General features: G+C 45.4%; 1 protein-coding gene across 1 annotated transcript in view; it reads left to right on the forward strand.

Annotated features, from left to right (window-relative positions):
• The window catches only part of LOC138447679 (anoctamin-10-like), a 221,506-nt gene that overhangs the window by 43,779 nt on the left and 155,180 nt on the right, over positions 1 to 22,547 (forward strand). Inside the window, exon 3 of the mRNA XM_069603947.1 lies at positions 8,707 to 8,880. Coding sequence (XP_069460048.1) covers positions 8,707 to 8,880 — 174 coding nt within the window. The remainder of the gene's footprint in view (positions 1 to 8,706; positions 8,881 to 22,547) is intronic.

Consider the following 22,547-nt stretch of genomic DNA (forward strand, 5'->3'; position numbering starts at 1 on the left):
CATGTTGCCAAATGACCTTTGCTGCAAGGTCGGACATTGTGCACGCCAGTGGCCTTCCTGCCGGCAATAGGCACACTGGTTAATGGTTACCGGAGCCAAGGGCGCACTTCCTTGTGGAATGTACTGACCTCTAAATTGATTACCCCCTCTAGGGTTTCTAACAATCTGCTGTAATAAAACTTTAGTTTTCAGGTCACCCTTTTTTTTCTCAAGTTTTTCCTTTTCAGTATTTACACGATTTTCATAGTACTGAGCCATATGCAGTACTTCTGATTGAGACTTCGCCTGTCAAGTGCTTTCAGAAGACATAATCTGTAACTGGATGTCAGGAAGCAATCCACGTACAAATTTGTCGACAAACAACCTTTTCCCTGACTCTGTGCCTAAGTCTTGTCCACTGAAATCTGAGAATACCTGCTCGAACTGATTGAAGAAATCGGTAGCACCCTCAGACTTTCCTTGGACACAGGCTGTAAGCTTGTCCCAAATGATTCTTTTTTCTGGAACCATAGTTTTCAATTTTACAATAATTCTATCAAGCAAGGTTAATATCACTTGAGGTGGTTGTTCGCCAGCTGGTCTTTCTCTGTCTAGCCTAACCATGTTATCCCATGTATCTCCCAACCCAGGTATGTCATCTATAGTCCTAATCTGTTTCCACAAATCAACTGGCAGGAGTAAAGGAAATAATAGGTCAATATCACTTAAAGTGAATACTGACGACTGTAAGACCGACTCTATTTCTTTATAGAATCCGGTCGGATTCTTTCTTATATCGGGAATAGATTGCTTTATGGTGTTCACTTCCTTTCTTGAAAACGAGACGTGAACAAACTGTGAAACGTAATGTGCAGGAATTTCTCCAGCTACTATTCCTCGTCCAGCATCGGCTGCAATCTCAACTTTCGGGACAAATGTCGGAGGGACCTCTCTCATAGGCAACTGAGAAGTAGGCAGCTGTGAACGCTTAGTAAGCAACAGAGCCAACTCAAGCGCTAAGGCAGTCGAAGATGTATCAATAAAAAAGGATCTCTTATAAACACTCAACAATTCTGCGGGACAACAAATCTTTCTTCTTACACACTCATTCTGCAGGTGCTCTACAATCACCTGTATCACTTTCTTTTGCATTTCTAACGTATACTGACTATATGTGTCATATACTTCATCTGGAGTTATCGACATATCCGAAATCCATCTTATCGCATCCGTTATACAAATTCGCGCTTCCTCTCCTTTAAATTCTCAACGAGGAGAAAACCGTTTCTGCAAGTACATAATACCTAAACTACCACCATCTGCTTCCTCATTCTGTAACTCTTCCAACTCCTTCCTCTACTCAAAAATCCTCTCAACATGCTCATATACCTTCTCCGCAGTAACTCTGGACAACGCTAAGGCTTTCAAATCCCGTAACCCTTGTGGGAAATCTACATCATTTAGTCTATTCCACATTATACTCAAATGAGTCCCTAATCCTTCGATAAAAACATTTTTCTCAGGAATATCTTTTAGATTTTCGAGTGTGGAAAAAACATCAGCTTGTTCACCCTTCTCCATACAATGTTTAGCCCAAGCAGTCAATTCACTGCTTTTGTCTGGGGACACAGTATTACGAGTCACAACCCTTAGTCTTGCTCCCTGGTCTACTACAAGCGATGCAGAATCACTTGGAAGAGAAAGAGTAGGCACACTCTGAATAGCAACAGGTGAAGGCAAAGGGGCAGGCAAAGGGGTGACGGCTGGAAGAACAACGGGAAGAACAGCAGGGAGGACCGAAGGAACTATAGGAGGGGGAACTATAACAGGAAGGGGCAAAGCGCCAGGAGGAGGGACGTACGGAGGTGGCGCGGAGGCATCGGGCCTTCGTTCATGCAAAAGCTTATTAATCAATTCATCTGACGTATGAAAATCTTATGAAGGGTAGATTTTCTGAATTCCTAATTGAAACGCCCTGTCTGTGTTCCTAACTGACTCCAATTGTTCATTTTGATCATATAACCGTGCCTTTTTGACACTTGTCATATGTTTATGCATGTGTTTCTCTCTACTCTTTTGTTGCTGCCAAGCTTCTGTTTTCCAACTGTGCAACGCTTCAAATGCTGCCGGTCTAGCCTTTTTCTTTACTAATACAGACTCTAAATATTCTATACGAGGGATTTCAAAACTACCATTGGTTGGCCACCGAAGTTTAGAATTATGTCTGGTTTGTCTGTGCCAAATTTCATTAAATGCTATACTACCAAAGCCTTTCTTACAGTACATAGTACATGCCGGCGACCCCTCCTGTGGTGCGGGACGGCTATCTTCTAAAGATTGTCTGTCGCTGCGGAATAATGCCCTAAAGCAGGCAGACAATTTCCCAGGCATATCAAAGTTCTGGTGTTACCTGGTTAAATAATTGTGCTCGCAAGTACAATGCTCCAAATTCAAATGGTCAGGGTTAGATTAAGAATCGGGGCACGATTCACCTGACCAAAGGACTGGAAGGCCCGATCGGGTTACTAAGGACAATGCTAAGGACCCACGTGTCTGGTGATTTTCGGCAAATTTACCCACCTCAAATATATGGACCCTCGTCAAGACGTCGTCTCGGGCTACAGCTCACCGTCCAGGGATCGGATCGTGCAGTTTCATCGAGGAATTCACTTCTCGTCTAGAGTGGCCGGTTCTGTTGGCACCGTCCGATCCCGGTCCGATAGCCGAGCCAACCTTCAACAAGACAAAGTCAATCTTGAGGGTCCTTATTCGGGCGCCATCTGTGGAATCACAAAAAATGCAATATTACAGCTGTTACACCAAGCAAAGGAAAATACACCGACACGGGCTTGTAAAGATTCCCAGAATCTTTATTACAAAACTGAGCAGTATTCAACAAAGTACACAAATAGCTATTTGGCCGTCAATAAATCACAGAGACCACCAGCAGGGTTCAATGTGAGCAGTGAACAGAATTTCCTAGCTAGACATCAACGCATTTATACAATTTGTAAAATGATGTCCAGCCCTCTTACAGGTTAATTATTCACTGGGCTAGGGTCGTGCCAGGTTCACTTTCCTCATTTACATCTCTCGTGCATGGGGTTTACTTTTGAATATATTTACTAACACACTCCATTATTCTTTAATTTAACATTTACACTCTTTACATGCTATTTTAATACAGACCAAACAAATGTTTCACATATTATATTTGGATAGCATTACTGTTCTTGTATACTTGTAGTTTAACATTGCCAATTCAAGTAATCCCCTGCTCCCGAGGTCAACAAAGGACAAGGTCTACATGACCCTAACATGTAGCCTGAAGGCAGGTTGGACATTAACTCTCCTACAGAGGTTGGAGAGGTTAAGGCAAGAACAAGGGCATACGAGACGGCCATTTTAGATTACAGGGTGACTTTGTATAAAAACCCCAAAATGGCGGTTCTAACCTAAAATGGGGGCTTGATTCAAGATGGCGGCTTACATCAATTTCTATGGTCAAGACCTTGCCATAGAGAGTTATTCGCGTACAATTTTAAGCAACTTGGCGTAGGCCAATATACATACAAATGGTTATAATAGGAGGCATAATTTAATATCCAGTTCGACAATGAGTAGGAACCGCGGCCCATCGCAGTGCAGACCCTGTGAAGCCAGCATTGCTGTGACAAGTACACACAGACGATGAAGAAAACAAACCCACGACTATGCACTCAACCCGAGAGGATGGAGAAATTAGGCCAAGCCTCGGTATCAAAAATCACCGCTGATGGACACAATCTTAGAAGAAGAATGAAGCTGCTCGAGTAGGAGTCGGAGCAGGGCACTGTGTTTTTATTGCGCAGTACTCCCGCATTGCACAACCGGTATAAGTGATGAAGAGGATGTTGGCCTTACAGTTGTTGAACGGCCCGGAGATTTTAAAATTGTAATGTAAGGCCCTCTTTATCGTTGTGAGGCTTGTGTCCCTGCAAAGTGGCCCCACTGCTTAGGGCAAAACATTTGTCTGATTCAGTGAACTCAAACCTTTGTGAATCGGGATGAGTGTGTCTCAACTGCCACCATTTGACACACTGCAGTTGCGTCGTCGGTAGGGCCATGCTGGGCCGTTGTGCCTGCACCTCTTGGAAATCTGCTTTCACCTCACAAGAGAAAACCTGGTGGTGAAGAAATCTGTTCACTGACATCTAGATGAGGGAGATATCAACAAGCGATGTTTGATTCAACATCACTGAGGTGATGAGTACAATGCTACACAGCATCTCTTACAGCACATTTTGGCCCACAAGTGAGCCCAGACTATGAACGTTTGCACCTCCGCAGGTACCGGGTGGGTCCCTGGACAGTCCTCATGCCTGAGTGCGTAGTGAGCGTTCATGAGGTACAGGATGCAGAGGACAAGATTTGGAAGCTGGATCAGCAGTGCTGTGGAAACACATACTGAGAGCCCATGCAGCCTTCCAGAACATTCTAGAACTCTCTTGCAATCACAAACTGAGTCCCGGGCAGCCGTAATGGGCAGAGGTGTGGGATTCGTGGCTTGTGAAGATGCCATTGCCATAACGGTGATGGCGCATCAAAGAATTCACCCACCATGTAGGACTTTAACTCTTTGCTTCCTTTTCCGCTCTCTGTGGCCGTTGTGGGTATGCACCACATCCACTAAAGGAAGCATGCAGTGCTGCCATGTTGGCAAATGGTACAATCAGTTCAATCATTTTGCCATGGTCTCCATAGCCACATTCACGAATAGGCGCCCAGACTGGGACAACTACCACCAATGAGATCGAACAGGGCGAAGATCTTTGCATATGGCAGCATCATTTTATTTATTTATTAATTTATTTTTGCATTTGTTACAGCGCACTGAGCCCTTGAGTATCTGGGCGCTCGTTACATTGATTGATCAGGAGAGAGAAACAGAAGAAGGGGGATGGGAGAGACCTTAGGGGGGATACATGGAAGGTCAAGTATAATAGTTTTAGTACAGTAAGAGACTAAGTAGGTTGATGAGCAAGTCTTGGAGCGTGGTGCTTTAAATGAACAGCCAGGTCTTTACGTTTTTTCTGAATGTCCAGGATTAGGGCTCGTTTCTCAAGTCAATGGCGAGGTTGTTTCATAGTTCCACTATTGCAATTCATTATGGAAGTGTGTTCAGACACGCTACCAGGCATTAGGAAAATTCCATCTGCGACACAGTGTTTGTCTCAAAGATTGGGACGGACTTCTCGCTGAATTGCAAAGCTGAAAAAGAACGGGACCCAAACTGATTCGCGTTCAGTGTTCCCACAATTGCACCTGAGGATCTACTTGATGAATTCACGTTCTCAAGTGTTAAGCTGCACATTGATGGCACGATTCATCCCAACCTATTCGACACCAGTCTCTACCACTGTGTACCGCTTCACATTCACACACAGGTGAAATAAGAGCTGGAAGACCTTGGTAAAGCTGAAATCATTGAGGGAGTGATTGGGCCTGCGTCTTGGATTCCCCCGCGCCCCTCATTAAAGGCAATCTGGCGAGAGAGGCATATCACTGAAACAGATGATGCCCTCATTGTGGACTTGGCAGGTGAAGGCATTCCAAGTTGAATCTGAGAGCTGGTTATCATCCGCCGAAGCTGTGCAGGGAATCCAGAACAGTGACAACATTGGCTATGCACATCGTCCTCCAGAGGTACAAGAGATGGAGTTTTGGCTGACTCAGCAGCAGCTGTTCCTTTTCAATCTGTCATCTGCAGTCCCTTGCTTCCGTTTGAGCCTTTATTCTGTGTGTATCTCCTTGATAAACGGAAGTAGCCTGGCAGACTTGGACTCAAGGGGCCTAATTGACCTAAACGATGACATCATATTGCACTGATGCACAGAAGAGCACCTTTCAAGACTGAGACCAGTTATTCACTGACTGGCAAACTGCAGACTAACCCTTGGCTGGGAAATGTGCTCAAGTGTGAAGGTTACCCTATATTTTTGGGGTATGTGTTCAGCTTGGACAGCATCATGGCAGACCCCAAGGTGTCGGACATCAAGGAAGCACTGCCCCTTATACTGTCTCTGAAGTATGGCTCGCTAAGCATGGTCAACTACTGCAGACGATTCATTCCAACGTGATGCTCTGACAAAGCTACTGAGTGTCCGCATCTGCTTGGGAATCGACAACAAGACATGAAGAGGTATTTTCAGGCCGTCCCGGATGCCCTTACAGTAGATGTCATTTTACCACCTTGAAACACTTGTGTATAGGCGCGTTATAAATATCATATCATATCATACCTATCTTGACACCTTCCAACGACATAAATAGCTGTGGAAGCCAGCCAATGTGGCTCGGGAGGAGTCCTAACCCAATTGGATAAAACATTATGCAAATATTCATTGTAGTTCATGCCAGCTCTGCAGTCCCACCCACTGAGCAGCCATACTCCAAGACCGGGCATGGGACAATACCAGTAGCGTGGAGTAATCAACGTTTTCAGCCACTCGCATTTTGTGCTCGAATTCTTTTACGGGTTACCTATTTTCCATGTGGCCACCCCTTGTCCTCTGACGAGAATAGAGAAGCATGTGCTTCAAGGATGTGCAAGCTAAAAGGGAATGATTTAGAACTTGTATTTCACCTAAATGCTGACAACCCGTCTGAGTTTCGGTCTCACCTCCCTATATCAGTCACTCGACAGGAAGTGCAGGAGACCATGGATAGTCAGGAAGATGTGTGTACGGTAATGTAAAGAGTCCTCCGCACGCCATTACATCTAGCTGAGATTGTAAGTGAGACGGTATCCCATTCATTCTTCGACAGGAATTACGTTGTGGTAATTCCCTACGAAATGACATAGAAAAAAATTGATATTTAAGGGATATACGGTACAAAAGGGATGGGAAGGGTTTTGGAGACCCCTCAAAATGAAAATTACCACAAAGTAATTCCTGTCGATGAAATGACATGGAACCAGTGAGACTTGGGTTGATGTGATGAGCACCTGAAGCTCGTCTTGGCTGCCCTAGGGTCGCGTTTTGCTCCCCATTAACTATCAGGGTTACCAAGAAGTAAAATTGCAGATTGCTGAGATGACTGCCATTAGAGTTGAGCTTTCACAGTCAAAGGTAGGCCTTTTAGTGCATGCACTATGTTGTCTCCAGTGATTGCGACCAAGGGAGAGGTCCTCCTCACGCACCAAGGTCACTAAGGGTTTCTGAAGACCAAGGCAAGATTGAGAGAAAAGGCATGGTTCCTAAGTGTTGATCAACTGACTGAAGATGTAGTAAACACAGGCCTCCTATGTGAAGCAACCAGTACTGCTGAATGCCCAGCTCCAAATTGCCACGAGAGCAAGTTTAGTATCCCCGGGATAAAGTAAGTTCAGATTTCTGTTTCCTTTGTGTGGTGGGGATTCTTACCTCCATGTGCTAGTAGGTGCTTTTTCAGGTACCTGGAGGTGGAAATGGTGATATATATGTCCCGAAGCTGTCCCAACCAAACTGAAGAACGTCCTGGTAAATCATGAACTCCCACGTTCCATTCAAATGGTCCTGATGTGTGGGAAGGATGTCTGCGATTTCACTGAATCCACTTCACCCAAAGGAGAAATCTTCGAATTTTTTTCTTTGAATTTTGTGTTCATTTTGCAGGGGGAGTCTTCCTCCCACTTCTGCCTGCCTTATCCTACCCCCTTACCTAACCCCCCAGATTTCAGCCTGTGCATGGCCATGCTCCTGAGGGGATACGATATGATGCCTTTCATTACACCTATTCGCCTGGACTTCAGGATCACAACTATTAAAGCCATTCAGATGGCCAGGCAGAAAACTACACCCTGATGAAAACGCAAAGAAAAGTGTAGCCCGCACCTATGTGCACAGGAGACATACACAAAGGGAAAGCCATCATTCCTTTCCAAGCTCTCCATCTAACCCTAACACGCACCAGAGGTATTGTGGTGACGGTGGAAACCCCTATGGATCTATGACCCGGAATCAGTTATTTTTCAAGAAACCGAATGGATTCCTGGAGTCCGTCCTCATTCACAGCCTACCCTAGAGCCGCTGATCCAGAAGAAGGCATTATAGATACTGTCATAAATGCCACGCCCAAAGCACCGTTTGATGAGAACCCAATAGCGGCTACAGTTTGTGAGATCTCGCCAATTTCAGATTCACTTGCATAGACACCAGTGCTGACCAGAAGCCAAAGATCACGATTTAATGGAAGACTGTCGCTCCACTGTGAGCAAGATAAGTGACTAGGGCACTGAATGCTACACCAATTGTGTTATAAATAGCCACCTAAGCCCCCATTGTTTAATTCTAACATTAAAGGAGCTACAACGTGTTAAGTGATGTCAGGTCTCCAGAGCTCCTGTTCAGCCTGAGGTTGCATAGCGACACACACACACACACGCACGCACGCGCGCGTACGCGCGTGTGTCTAGGTTTTCATTGTTCTACATTGTATGTAAACAACAGTCCACAGTCCTGGGCCAGGCCATTGTCTCGCTGATCCATGTCTGCAGCTCACAGAGCGAAAATAATTCACAATGTATTGAACATTGGCTTTAAGAAAGGAGCGTGTGTTCTGCCTCTGGTCAATGTGCACAGTAGGGCAGCCAGCACTCCATTTTTTTTACTGCTGATAAGCTGTTGCATATGTGCTTCTGAAGTTTGGTGGGAATGCTGTTTAAAGTGCAGATCCTCTTCAATACTATCTCTATCCCCCCTTCAGGTGCCCGACTCTTGGTCCACCCTGGAGAGGATGATGACGGGTCCATGATTCTGCTCTCGGCCACGCCGTATTCTCTCCTGCGGGGCACGGAGCAACTGGGACTCGCAAAGCCAGACTGCAAGGGCGCAATGAGGGCATTCTCTTATGACAACAGGGCCAGCTTCCTGAACACAGGTGAGAAAAGGCAAAGTCCAGATTCCGTCATCACTTTCAGCGTAATGTCATTCGAGGTCCAGCCAATCAAACTCCTACCTGAGGCATTGCTAATTCAATCTTGCAAAATCCCTCTTGTGTGGGTCTCCATGGTCGTCTGCATTGTATGATTATTTTTTTTTTCAATATCGTCGTTATGAAAGAGTCTTTCTTACCATTGACATAGGTTGACCATTAATGCATCCTGGTTGCAAGATACATTGGTGACAAAGGCAGAGATGTTCTGAAATGATAAAAACAAAATTTTACCCGGAGTTTCTGCAGGCCTTAGAATCACTGCAATTGCTTTTTTAAAAAGCCCACTGCCTCTAGATACCAACATTGCTATGTAACATTAATTGATATAAACACTGCAACTGGAAACAAGTGCTATGCATGTGCAGGTTTCCGGGCGGCTCAGTTTGAATGAGGGATTGTGGGGGGAGGTGTCGTGGTTTGCGGTGTTTTAAGAGACCTGATAGGCCCAAATGGTTGGCAATCTCTTCAGTTCCAGGAAAGCACAGCTATGTGTGTAAAGCATCGCTCCAGCTAAGCAGGATTTGGGTTTAGCCGAGTATTGAAAAGATGGGCTGTGGGTTGGAGCGTGGGTGGAACTCATGCTAACATTCTTCATGTCCTTAGTATGTTGTGGGCTGTCTCTGTAGATTGCCTTGCGTGCAATTGTGCACGTTTTGACGGCGATTCATACTTGAATTCTCGTTACAAAACAATTACATGTCAAGTAACAACTTTTTTTTAAATTTATTTCTATTCGTTTTATTTTTTTTAAAACATATAACAGACCTTGACCAGTCAATACATATTCTATCACGGATCCTCAAACCCAGCCTCCCCTCACCCGATACATATGTATAAACATCCCACCTCGAGCACCCTTCCTCGAATGCTTTCCCGTTTGAATCACCCCCTGAAGCAACAACTTCATATAACGTGAGACTGTCAAGACACCTCTGTAAAGCGGTTTTATCGGCCAAAGGCAAAGACCTTGCCGAGATGTTCTGTAGTCACATTATTATACAGCCAGTGCATTTAAGTGGAATAAGCAATCAAAGAGGGGTTTAAATATATGGGCGCTGGGACTGAAAGAGGCCTGGCCCGGCCTAAGAATCACAAGTAGCTAAGGAACCGTTAAAGGATGATGTGGCCTACATAACTAAGGAAGCGGCCTAAAATACACAGTCGGGTTTTCCAACCTCCCATGAAAGGGAGCGAAATCTATTTTGAAAGTTTGGGTGTGTTCAATATCATATAATTAATCAGCAGTCAACAAGTCGACTAAAATAAACATATTTAAACAAAAAAGCATTAACAAATTACAATGGGTCGAGGCAGGTTCCCGTCCATCCTTTCTTTTAAGGAAATCCATGACTCTCATGGATTCATTAATTTTATTCAACAAAAATCAAACAATGTATTCTTATTATTTTATTTTGCCATCAGAGGATTCGGAAACAGATACTCTAAGGCTCATTATGGGCTTGCTGGTATCCTGGTGGTAAATCCGCGGGGATACCATCAAACAGAATTACCGTTACTGGCACTCGGTACGATGGTATTAGGCAACAATGCTCTATTAGTGAGCACCTGCAAGTCATCATTGGTAATATTGAATTAGAACCAATACATTAAAGACAGAACTAATTCAGCAGGCATAGATTGCTGAGAAACATTGCATTGCCTTTAGTTCTTCAGGGCCTGCACTTAAATAGTCCGCTATTTTCGCAAATGCGTCTGTGGGCCATTGCTGTTGTTCTGGCTGCCATTTTGTTCACATTGAACGAGAGGCTTCCATAACGTTAATTACCTCTTCAGGTCTTTATGTGATTGGTCCTGCCCTAGCATACTCATTCCACCAATTCCTTGTTGTATACTCTTGTTACTCTTAGATATGATATCAGGCTGGAGGAAGAGTTTGTATTGATGCACTAAATTAAAACCCTAATGGCAGTTAGTTTTAAAGATCCTAGCAGATGATGTTGATGTGAATAAATTATACTGCTACATGCAACTCAAGTAGAGAGCGCTTTCTAATTGAATCACATATAGCATTATTTTGGTAGAACGCCATATTGCCAGAGTTACTTCGTATAATTGCTTATGACTGTCAGAGATTGCAGATAGAGGTGGAGCAGTGTGGGTTAGAGGGCCCCCATTCCAACTGCCCACTAAGCCATGTTTACAAGAACATAGAAAATGCACCCAAGTTCTTCTTTGTAAATAGAAATAGACACTTGATATCGTCAGAAGCATGGTCATTTTATAGAAAAGGTTGGAAGAAAGGAGCTCAAATTCTCTTGTTTTTAATGCCTGAATGAGGTTCAATTATTCCAATTCTCCCATCCTCCCTGTTTGTCTTTGATATTTTTAACCAAAAGGACATTCTATGCAGTAAATGACTCTGTTTGTTTGACAGTTGAGGAAATACCGTATTTCCCAGAATCCTACTCGAAATTCCAAGTGTAATTTGGTCTCTGTGTAGTTACCAACTGTATAACTGCCGCAGAGAAGGTAAGTGGAGAGAGGTTAGTACTTGCCGTACCCCTGTAGTTTGCATAGCCCCAATAAAAATCATTTTGTTCCCAACTTCAAAAACAGGCACTAAACAACTTCCATTTCACCAATCCTATCTGAATCCCTGATGCATACAGTCCACATCTTTTTGGTGGAGAAGTTGTTTACTTTGATAGACTATAAATATCATTTTTTTAAATGTTTGTTTTTCATAACCACACATTTTAGGGGTAGTGAATTGTTTATTGTAGATGCTACTGTATTAAAAACTATTCAACAAAATGTTCGCCATCCAATAATTTAAATTCCTTTAAAATAATGTTTGCAGAAATGTTGGTAGCTGAGTCCTGAGCGCTCCCATAACATTTCATAATTATTACTTTAAACAGTCCTTGTTGGTTACCAGAATAAGGGCACAGTAGTAGTATGAAGACAATAGTTGAAAACCTGTGGCAAAATATTTGGCCACAGAAGGCAATTTCATTTTGTACCTGCATAGGAAAGTTACCAGATGCTGCTGCTCTGGAAGATTAAGGTACATTGATTACGTCGGCATTGTTTTCTTCTTTGAAGATTCGTACATATAAATAGTTTGCCCTAATTTCCTACGTAGTTTGAGGTTTAGGTGAGTCACGTGCTTTACATAGATTCTCTATAGATTTGCCTCGCTACCTGTTAGATGCATACTTTGTTGTTGTGCCCCAGAGCACTATGCATACATTGATACAAGGGTCCAGAGTCCAACCTTTTTAGCAATTTCGATCACTTTATCCCAGTTTGCTGTCTGTATGTATTATGCCATTTTGTCAATGCTGTGCATTTTTTGCAGGATAGTTTCTATCTGAATTTCTAAGGCTGATGCACTGGGATTTTCCTTCTATATTATTTACCACTCTTTAGAGTTTTTCTAAAATGGCACACTTCATTACCATCCCACATGTTTGTCGGATTTTGATTCATAAATATTTCTTGTTAATGTTGCTTTATTCCACGGGCATTTTGGTAGAGCATCATCATCTGGTTCAGTAGTTCTTCAAGTTCCTTGACGTTTGTTATCTGTGACTATGGACAAAAAATAACATTCGAAATATCCACTGATTGAATAGATAGTACACCCAAAGTTAGAGACTTGACATTTTTTCGGGGCTCGTGTACTCTGATACCCATGTTTAGTTTTGCACATTCACTGTCTCCATTTGCAGTAACATAACAAAAATGTACAAGAGTGCAATACATATTATTATATAATCCACTATCAACTGGGAATGTAAGCCATAATGTGTGGCTCAAAGTGGAAGATAGTCCGCAAAATTCCTATTCACCTCTTAGATTTTGTTAATAGCAAAATTGCAATAACGTATCCCCTGTAGCCATCCCACTCTCTCTCTGAACACTGTAGGCAAGAGATAGTCCTATGCTTAGCCATGCTTCTCTATTCATCTTATAAAGTACCATTCAATGGCACTTGTATTTTGGAGATCCATTCACCAATTGTTCATAATATTTAAACACCTTATTTAAGATATTGTCAAAACATTTCCCCCTACAGCAGATGTACAATCATTACAATAAGGTAATTCAGACTTCTTCACAGATGGTAATGACTACCTACCTGAGATGCAGGAAGTTAACACATTTGGTTTCTGATGGTATTTCCTGGGGATGTAGATTTCTTCTATTCAATATTAGGTTAAGTAATCCACCCTCTGGTCTTCCTTCATTTGTCCTTAAATGTCTTTTTTTTCAATGGAATTTTAGTTTTGTAATGGTGGGTCTTGTCAGAACCATATGTCTTGTAGGCAACAGATATCAGACTTACTTACTCTCACCCATAAATAATCCCCCCCTACAATATTCCAAGATGTAATTAGGGTCTTATTGGATGCTAGTTATGTAATTCATTTGGGATTTAATGTGCCTTGTAGCCACATCAGTAATCCACAAAAAACTCTGATTTTGGTTTATCCAATGATGTTCCATTGGTAAAATATATTTTTTTTATCAGACTACCACTGTTTCTAGCACATACAGTAACAATTTATTTTTTCATTTTAGTCAATTTAGGTTCATCTTCAAATTTATCCTTTTTGATTTTATCTGTTTGGCCCTGTATAAAGTGTCTCTTTAGTTTGAGTGATTAATCGAATATTTGCCCCCATCTTTCAAAGGTTGTTGATTCTATTCCATAGCCATATTCATACGAAGGACAAAGTTGTGGGAGATTGAATACGTGGGAAGCTATTTGTATTTAGGTCTCTAAATGAACAACAAAATTAATTATGAGGGCATAGTAGAGACCAAACAATAAAAGCACGTCAGCTGACGCTCCTCCTCCGAAAATGTGTTAATAATACTGTGGGGATATACTATAAAAGGCATACTGATTCTCTACAAGCAATGCTACTGTCCCATGATCCTGTATGGGTTAGATGCAATAACAATGAGGGACTTTGGCTGGCAGGTTCGTTTGGAGGGTAGCTTCTGGTGTACAGCATTAAACTTAGCGGCCTGCGGCCCTATGGAATATTTTTGGCTGGAACTAGCGATTGTATCATTATGCACATTATTGCTTAAAATGAGAGGAGCCTGATATATACAGACCAAAATGTGCTTGGTTAAGAGCTGCGGGCAGGAAGTAAGAAACGGTGAGAAGAACTTTGAAATTTTAAATTTGGAATTCTTCAACTCCGTAAACTGGACGCCCCGGCCGGAGAGTGTCTAATTTTGATCTGGTGAAAGCTTCTCTATTTAGAAAGGCCAACACCTGGGACTGGGTTAAAAATTACTCACTTGAAAGGCCTCAGCAACTATGGTGCAGTTGCACATTTAACTCACTGTTCCATTAAACCCCAGCCGTATCTTCTTTTAAGTCCAAACCCTGCAGTGTTGCACTTCATGTTGAGATTAAGGATCAACTCACTACCACTGCTTCCTTCTTCCCCCTCTGCTGTACGACAACACATTGTTGATAAATATTTACAGATGTATACAGACGACTTGCAAAGGCATAACACTACAGGATTGTGCAGCATCCCAAGAGCCTCCTCTACTATTGGAATTGATACATTTGCCAGAAATACAGTTGATAGACAAATGGGGGGTGTTGTGATTGAGGGAGAAGCGACACTAGTCAAGGATAACTGTAAGCCCAACAAACCGTCCCGGCGTCAAAACCCTTGAGTGAGTCTCCATGTGACAACACTACCAACTCTTCTGGTGTTACCCATGCTAAAGAGTCAGACAAGGCTGCAGTGGAACCTATTCTGTTAAATGGAACTACACTAAAATGTGCCCTACTAAACACTAGATCTTCAGGGAAATCAGCCATTGACGTTCACGACTACATCGTGGATAATGATATAGATATCATGGCCTCAATAGAAACCTGGGTGAAAGACTCCAGTTGTCCTATAATTGATTTAGCCACACCCAGGGTTTCTCGTTTTTTGGTCAGAATCGAGAGTCGGGTAATCGAGGGGGAGTGGCACTTATTGCCAGAGAGGCATTAAGCTTCTTTCAAACCCTGTCGACTTGTGAGGGCTGTGAGTTTTTACACCTAAAAATTAACTCCTCTCAGTCCATTGCACCCAACCTATTGTAATTTATCGGCCCCCCAACGAAATGCCTAACTTCAATGAGGAGCATATGGGCATACTAACATGCTATAACACTCCCAATACATCCACCTTGCTTATGGGAGACTTTAACAGGTGGAAGGGAAATGCTGTAGACAAAGAAGCAATCTCCTTGGAGCAAGATTAAAAAAAATATTGATGATCTTGTTCACAATAACGAGGGGACACATGTTAAGGGCAATGTCCTGGACTAGGTCGCAGCCAGGAAATGCAGGACTTCATTTGTACTACTCCCGGTGTCTGGTCCAACCATTCAACCATCTTCTTTAAAATAACTCTTCCTGGGAAACGGGCACAGCAAGCAAAACCACTTAAAAGAGTGACTAGTAGGAATTAAAATAAAATTGGACTGGACAATTGGGATGCTGGAAATGCATCGGAGGGACAGGGCCTCCGTATCCTTGTCCTTTACTGCCTTTTTTATCGTGTGTTCTGTCGTGTTTTCCACGCAGGAGTTCATGTGAGACTCCTGGCGGTGCAGCTCTCTCTCTTTTGGTTTGGTGAACAGACCCATGGGATACCCTTACGGCACCCATGGGTGGGGGTACAACCCTGTGCCCCTAGTGTATGTTTCTGGGCACCTGTGGGTGGCCCACAGAGCAGGGTATGGGCTGGTGGCAGCTCCATGCTGAATTTGACAGGTGCACGGAGTATCCTCCATTTTGGGATACCCAGGCCCTGCCACTGGAATCAGTTGATTCCTGATAGAAAACAAGATGGCCCCTGTGGCCTCTTGCTTTCTATTGCCTGTTACCTAGTTTTTCCAAAGTCCTGGGAAGCCCTGACTCTGTCCCTTCCCCCTGACTGGCTGTTGGGTGGAAGTTCCATATATGGTGTTGTTGTGAAGTCCAGTCCAGACTGGCTGGAGCCTTCCCAGTGACTGTATGTTGTGGGTACACCCTGTGGGTGGGACCTGGGTGAATGGAGTGTGTGACCAATATGCTCTTCTTGTTGTGGCTGTCTGGTTTCTGGTATGAGAGACAAAGACTGAGACAGCCCTGCCAGAAACTGGCCTGAATGCAGTGTGTATTGTTGAATGGCTGGGTACTTGTCCCAATCCACATTCCTTGTTGTGAGTGTCTGAGAGGGAGGAGGATGGCCTGAATGCCCTGTGTGCCTGATATGTCGACTGACTGCATTAATGCCCTTCTGTATGATTGGCTGCTGCGTGCGACCCAGCAGTGTGGATGAGAGACAGGATAGTATATTTGGGGACCTCTCACCACTGGAAATTGTTCAGAAGCGTTCAGAAGCTGTGTCTACACTTGAAGAGTAACTGGAACTGCTGATCCTCAACGCCCAGCTGGAAGAAGAAGACTTGCTGTTGCATTTGCTTCGACCTGATCTGAAAGCTGCCAAACTCGTCAAAGACTGATCCGAGAGAGGACCTGGTAAGGCGCCCTCTTCCCGTGCTCCGAGGGACCATCAAGCACCGCTAACCTTCGCCGAAGCTCCCTGGAAGTCAGACCCTCGAAAGGCTGCCGACCTGAGATTGGACCGCTGAGGAGAACAAAGCAAAGCACCCGGACTTCGCCACTGTCGAAGTCCATTGCTGTCGACCAGGGTTCGCAGGTTTGTGTAACCGCTGGAGGCCCGTAGAAGTTGTGTTGCCCAGCCGTGGGGACCACTCGACGCCGTGCCGCTGACGACCGGAGCCGCCCGCTCCTTTGCCTAAGAACATTTGAATCGAAGGACTCCCTTGTCCACAACTTCGACCGCTTTGTCCCGCTGGGAAAGTCGAGGACGACCAACGCGCCGAGGAGAATCCGCCGGTGGGTTTCCCGCCACCTGAAGGCCACAAAGACTTTGACGACTCGATGCCCTTGTTGAGCCACAGTCCTTCTGAAACTCTGCGGTCCTGAACAATCCATCGCCGAGGAGCCCCGCACACCTCATCCTCGCAGGACGTCGCTGACGAGCACCGCCTGGATCGACGTCGTGGTCTCGGCACCCTTGAACTTCTCATCGCCGCCGTCGACAAGTTCACCATCTTCGACGCCTCTCGACGATCCGTGGCTCCTGCTTTAAAGGGAGTCACTCAAGAAGGATCCTTCGACGCGTCTTCGAAGAACTCTGCTTCACCAGGTACATTGGGGGGGTAAAACATTATAGGTGGAAATAAGACTAGTGAACAATATATGGACTGGGCTTGTGCTATATATCTTTATTTTACAGGTTGCCCAGGTAGGGGGATCTCCACACAGAACTGTGTCTAGTGCTAGGGGCCAGAACTCTGCCTATTGTTTCAACCATCTTGCGTTCTTTCCTATCTCTATTGCTGGTGACCTTGTTATTGATCTGTGTGACATTCTAACAGTATAGTTGATGCACTTTAATGAGATCTGATAATATTGGTGGAATAGAATTGTATATATTTATCTTCGTTGATTTCCGAGTACAAAGTGCGTTATTGTGATTGTGTACATACCTTTGAATATTACTTATATAAAGACTGTGTTTTCAGTAATACAGTGTGTGAACATTCCTTTGTGGGGGTTCGGGGACTACACTGTACTTAAGACCAGTCTGCATCACCTCCCGAGAAGCTAGGCCTTGATTGCTCGTCCATTGCTACCGAATAGAGAATCTTGGCTGGGGTCCTCTCTGCCTCTCCTCTACCATATAGAGAGTGGAAGTACAGGCACCCCCCACTGGTATCTTTACACTGGTGGCAGCGGTGGGATGCTTATGGCTTTAAGAATCAGTGTATAACCGTGCCACTTACAAAATATCTGCACTTTATTGAATTAAGGTTTGGTTGTGTACAAAATAACTGCATTACAAGCAATTGAGTCTATTGCAAATGGTAAATTGACTAGGATGAGCTTAGAGGCTCTCCAGAGTGCTTGTGAAGCCAGGGAGTTAGACTTTGTGGATAAGTCTAGGGCTGAGCTGATAGCTGCCCTGGTGGACTACCACACTGATGGTGAAACTCTTGATGAGGGGGGGAATACAACCAATGAGGACTCTGCCCCTGGGGTTTCTGCAGAATCTATTTCTGGGAATGCCACCATTCCTGCTGCCTCTGTTCCAAACCCCAGCACTGCTCTTCAGGGGGAAGCCCTGAAGATTGAACTTTTAAAATTGGTGCTACAACGGGAACAGTTAGCCTTTCAATACAAAAAGTTGGCAACAGAAGCTGAGTTGAAGAAGGAGGAGTTGGCACAGCAAGTGATACTCAAAGATAGGGACACTGAGCACCAAAGAATCCAGCTAGAGTGGATACTTCAGCTAAACCAGTTGAGAGTGGCAGGTCCCCAGCCACCAAGTTTATGAAAGATTTGGTTGGTGTGTTTGTGGAGGGTTCTGATATCCTCCAATGGATTGAATCGTTTGAAATCGCTTGTGCAATTCATGATGTTGACAAAAGAGATTGGGCTAAGTGTTTGTTAAGCAGAGTGCCTCAGACTGGGTATGACTGTATTCTGAAGCTGAGTGTGGAAGACAGGGGTCAGTATGAGTGTATGAAGTCTGCTTTAATTGCCAAGTTTGGCAAGGCACCTACCCAATACCTGAAAAGGTTCAGGGATTTTAAGAAAAGAGAGAATGTGTCTTGGGTTGACTGGGTGAGTGCTGCACACATGAACATGATGGGATGGATTGATGGTTACAAGGTGAAAACATTTGTTGAATTGTCCCACCTGTTGTTTTTTGAGCATTTTTCTGAATCCTGTTCACCGGAGCTGCATCAGTATGTTGCTGACCAGAACATTTTGGATCCCTTTAAGCTGGCTAGGCTGGCTGACAAGTGGGTCTCCCACTGGGTGTCCCCTAAGGACTCCAGTGGGAAGGACAAGGACAAAGAAAAGGAGGCCTCTTAGAAAGCTGAGGAGTCCCAAAAGCAGTCACAGTCAGGTAAACCTAAACCCTCCTCTCCTAAGACCCAAATATCTAGTGGGGATAAGTCATCTGTGGGTGGGAATAAGAGTAGTGGTCCACCTGCTGCAAAGCAGGTTCCCAGTGGTTCCAGTACCGTACCCCGCACTCCCGGCACTTGTTGGGATTGTGGGGCTCTGGATCACAAGAGGGGTAACTCCAAGTGTAAAGGTAAGGCACTTGGAGTACAGGCTGTCAGCCTGACCTACCCTTACCCCATGTCTGAGGTGGAGGCCACTGTCCTCCCCTCCTCTACAGAGATCACATTTGGTGCTCCTGTAGAGATTTCCTTAGTGCCCCTTGGGGCCTGGGACCAGTACGCAGAAGTACTGGCGACTATCCCACAGAACACCTGTAGGTTTTTGAGAAGTGTCCTCCTGAACGGCCAGCCTTCTACTGGTTTGAGAGACACTGGGGCAAGCATGACAGTGGTGGACAGGACCCTGCTCAAGCCAGAGGACAATGTAGGAGCTCCTCTGAGAACCACCAGGTTAACTGGTGGGCCTCCCAAATTATCGCCTGTAGCCTTAGTCACACTCGTAATTGGAGACAAGACAGCAAAGCTTCCTGTCCTGGTTCAGGACAATGTACCTGCTAACATTCTGTTAGATAATGATCTAGTAGAGTTGGGGTTGATCTTGAATGGTCTTCTCATGACTGCTGCTGCGTTCACTAGGTCACAGGTGACACAGGGTCTGGCTGTGAGTCAGGTACACGAGCCAAAGGCGAGGCCTAAGGCAAGACGAAGGAAGAACAAGAAGGCCACCTCTGTGGAGGGAGCTCCTTCTCTTCCTGCTGTTCCTACAGCACCCATTCGGATCCATGCTCCGGATGGGCTGGATCCAGTGGTAAACGCCATCTCCACTCCTGTGGGAGAAGAGCCAGAAGACTCTGCTGTGGGAGAGGTTCTCAACCCGGAGGATCACCCCGAACTTCAATGCTTGTTAGTTGAAATGGGACCCTCCTGGGCAGACTTCTGTAAGGGACGGAGAGAGTGCCACTCTCTCGAGGGTCTGAGGAAACAGGCCCTGTCCCAGGCACAAGGAGAAGTGCCTAGGACATTCCGGATTTATTGGGAGGGTGAGCTCCTTGTTAGTGAGCCCACTAAGCCTGAACCTGGTGCCCTCAAGAGGTTGGTGGTACCCCAGGTTTACAGGCCCGTCCTACTGCAGTTGGCGCATGAGGTGCCCTTAGCTGGTCATCTTGGTACCAAGAAGACTAAGCAGAGGCTCTCTGCCCATTTCTACTGGCCTCGGATGGGAGTAGAAGTGGAGTCCCACTGCAGGACCTGCCCAACTTGTCAGTTGTCTGGCAAGACTGGAGGCATTGTCATGCCCCACTGCAGCCATTGCCAGTGGTTGGCACACCATTTGAGAGGGTGGGCATCGACATTGTCGGTCCCCTGGACCCTCCCACTTCAGGTGGACATCGGTTCATCCTGGTCTTGGTAGATCATGCCACCATGTACCCTGAGACTATACCCCTTCGGACTGTAACTGCCAAGGTGGTTGCCAGGGCTCTCCTGGACATTTTCACCCGTGTTGGATTCCCTAAGGAGGTTGTCTCTGACAGAGGATCCAACTTCATGTCTAGTTACATGAAAACCATGTGGAAAGAGTGCAGAGTAACCTACAGGTTCTCCACCTCTTACCATCCCCAGACCAATGGTCTGGTTGAGAGATTTAATAAAACTCTCAAGGGCATGATAGGTGCTTTGGAAGAGCCCCTAAGGAGGAAATGGGATCTCCTCCTGCCATGCCTGCTGTTTGCTTACAGAGAGGTACCTCAAGAGGGTGTTGGTTTCAGCCCCTTTGAGTTACTCTTTGGACATCCCGTGAGGGGGCCCCTTGCCTTGATCAGAGAAGGTTTGGAAGCCACCCCTCCCGGTCCCGCCAAGCAAGTGGGGGACTATGTGTTAGGCCTCAGACGGAGGATGACACAGATGATGGGTCAGGCAACAGCGAATCTCAAGGCCAGCCAGGAATTGAACAAGTACTGGCATGACCTTAAAGCATCGCAAGTGGATTGGACTCCGGGACAGGAGGTCCTCGTGATGGAGCCTACCAAGCCTTGGGCATTGGCAGATAAATGGACTGGACCCTTCAGGATAATCTCCAAGATGGGTGAGGTCAATTATCTGGCTGACATGGGAATCCCAGGGGTAGCCCCTCAGGTATTCCATGTTAATAGGCTCAGGCCTTTCCACAGGCGAGCAGAAGTCTCATGTCTCTTGCTAGCTTCAGAGCAAGAAGAGGATGAGAGTGAGCCCCTTCCTGATTTGCTGTATAGAAACCCTCAGGATGGCTCAGTGGAGGGAGTGCATCTCTCTCCAGATTTGACAACCGAGCAGCAGAGGGCCTGCAGGACTTTGCTCCAGCAGTATGCCTCCCTGTTTTCACTGACACCAGGCCTTACACCGTGGTGTAAGCACGAGATTGACACTGGTGACAGCGTGCCTGTCAAAAGCAGGAGCTACCATATGTCAGATACTGTTAAGAACCACATCCAGGCTGAGGTCACCAAGATGTTGGATCTGGGTGTTATTGAACCCTCAACCAGTCCCTGGTCCAGTCCCGTGGTCCTTGTCCCCAAGTCAAGTTCCCAGGCAGATACCAAGGATTGGAGGTTCTGTGTGGACTACAGAAGAGTCAATGCCGTCACCAAAACTGACGCGCACCCATTGCCCCGGGCTGATAAGCTTGTGGACACCATAGGTGCTGCCAAATTTGTGAGCACCTTTGACCTTACCTCAGGCTATTAGCAAATAGCTCTGACGGACCATGCCAAGGAAAAGACGGTGTTCTCAACACCAGAGGGACTCTACCAGTTTAGGGTCATGCCTTTTGGGCTGAAGAATGCCCCTGCCACCTTCCAGAGATTGGTCAACCATACGCTCAGTGGGCTGGAAGCCTTTTGTGTGGCTTATTTAGACGACATTGCCGTCTACAGTTCCACTTGGGAAGAGCATTTGACACATCTGGGTAAGATGTTGCAGGCCTTGAAAAGGGCTAACCTCACTATCAAGGCCACCAAGTGCCAGATAGCGCAGGGGAAAGTCAAATATCTTGGTCATGAGGTAGGAGGGGGTCAAATCCAACCTCTCCCCAGTAAGGTACAGGATGTACAGGACTGGGAGACTCCCACTACTCAAATCCAGGTGAGAGCCTTTTTGGGCCTCACTGGGTATTATCACAATTTCATGGCAGACTATGGAACCATAGCTGCACCCCTGACAGCTCTGACTTCACCCAAACAACCTAGGAAGGTTAATTGGACTGAAGACTGTCAGAGGGCCTTTGATGGCTTGAAAGAAAGTCTGTGTAGGGCACCTGTGTTGTGTGCGCCTGACTACAGCCGACCCTTTATCGTCCAGACAGATGCCTGCGACACCGGAATTGGAGTTGTCTTGTCCCAGTTAGATGACAAAGGGAGGGAACATCCTATCATCTTCATCAGTAGACAACTCAAGGGTAGAGAACTTAGGTGAGCTACTGTTGAGAAGGAATATTTCAGTATAGTTTGGAGCCTTAGGCGTTTTAGGCCCTACCTTACGGGGTCTACATTCAAGGTCCAAACAGATCATAAGCCCCTGAAGTGGATCATGCA

This window comes from Ambystoma mexicanum, chromosome 1p, assembly GCF_040938575.1.
Source record: "Ambystoma mexicanum isolate Mex_15411 chromosome 1p, UKY_AmexF1_1, whole genome shotgun sequence".
Taxonomy (NCBI): Eukaryota; Metazoa; Chordata; class Amphibia; order Caudata; family Ambystomatidae; genus Ambystoma; species Ambystoma mexicanum.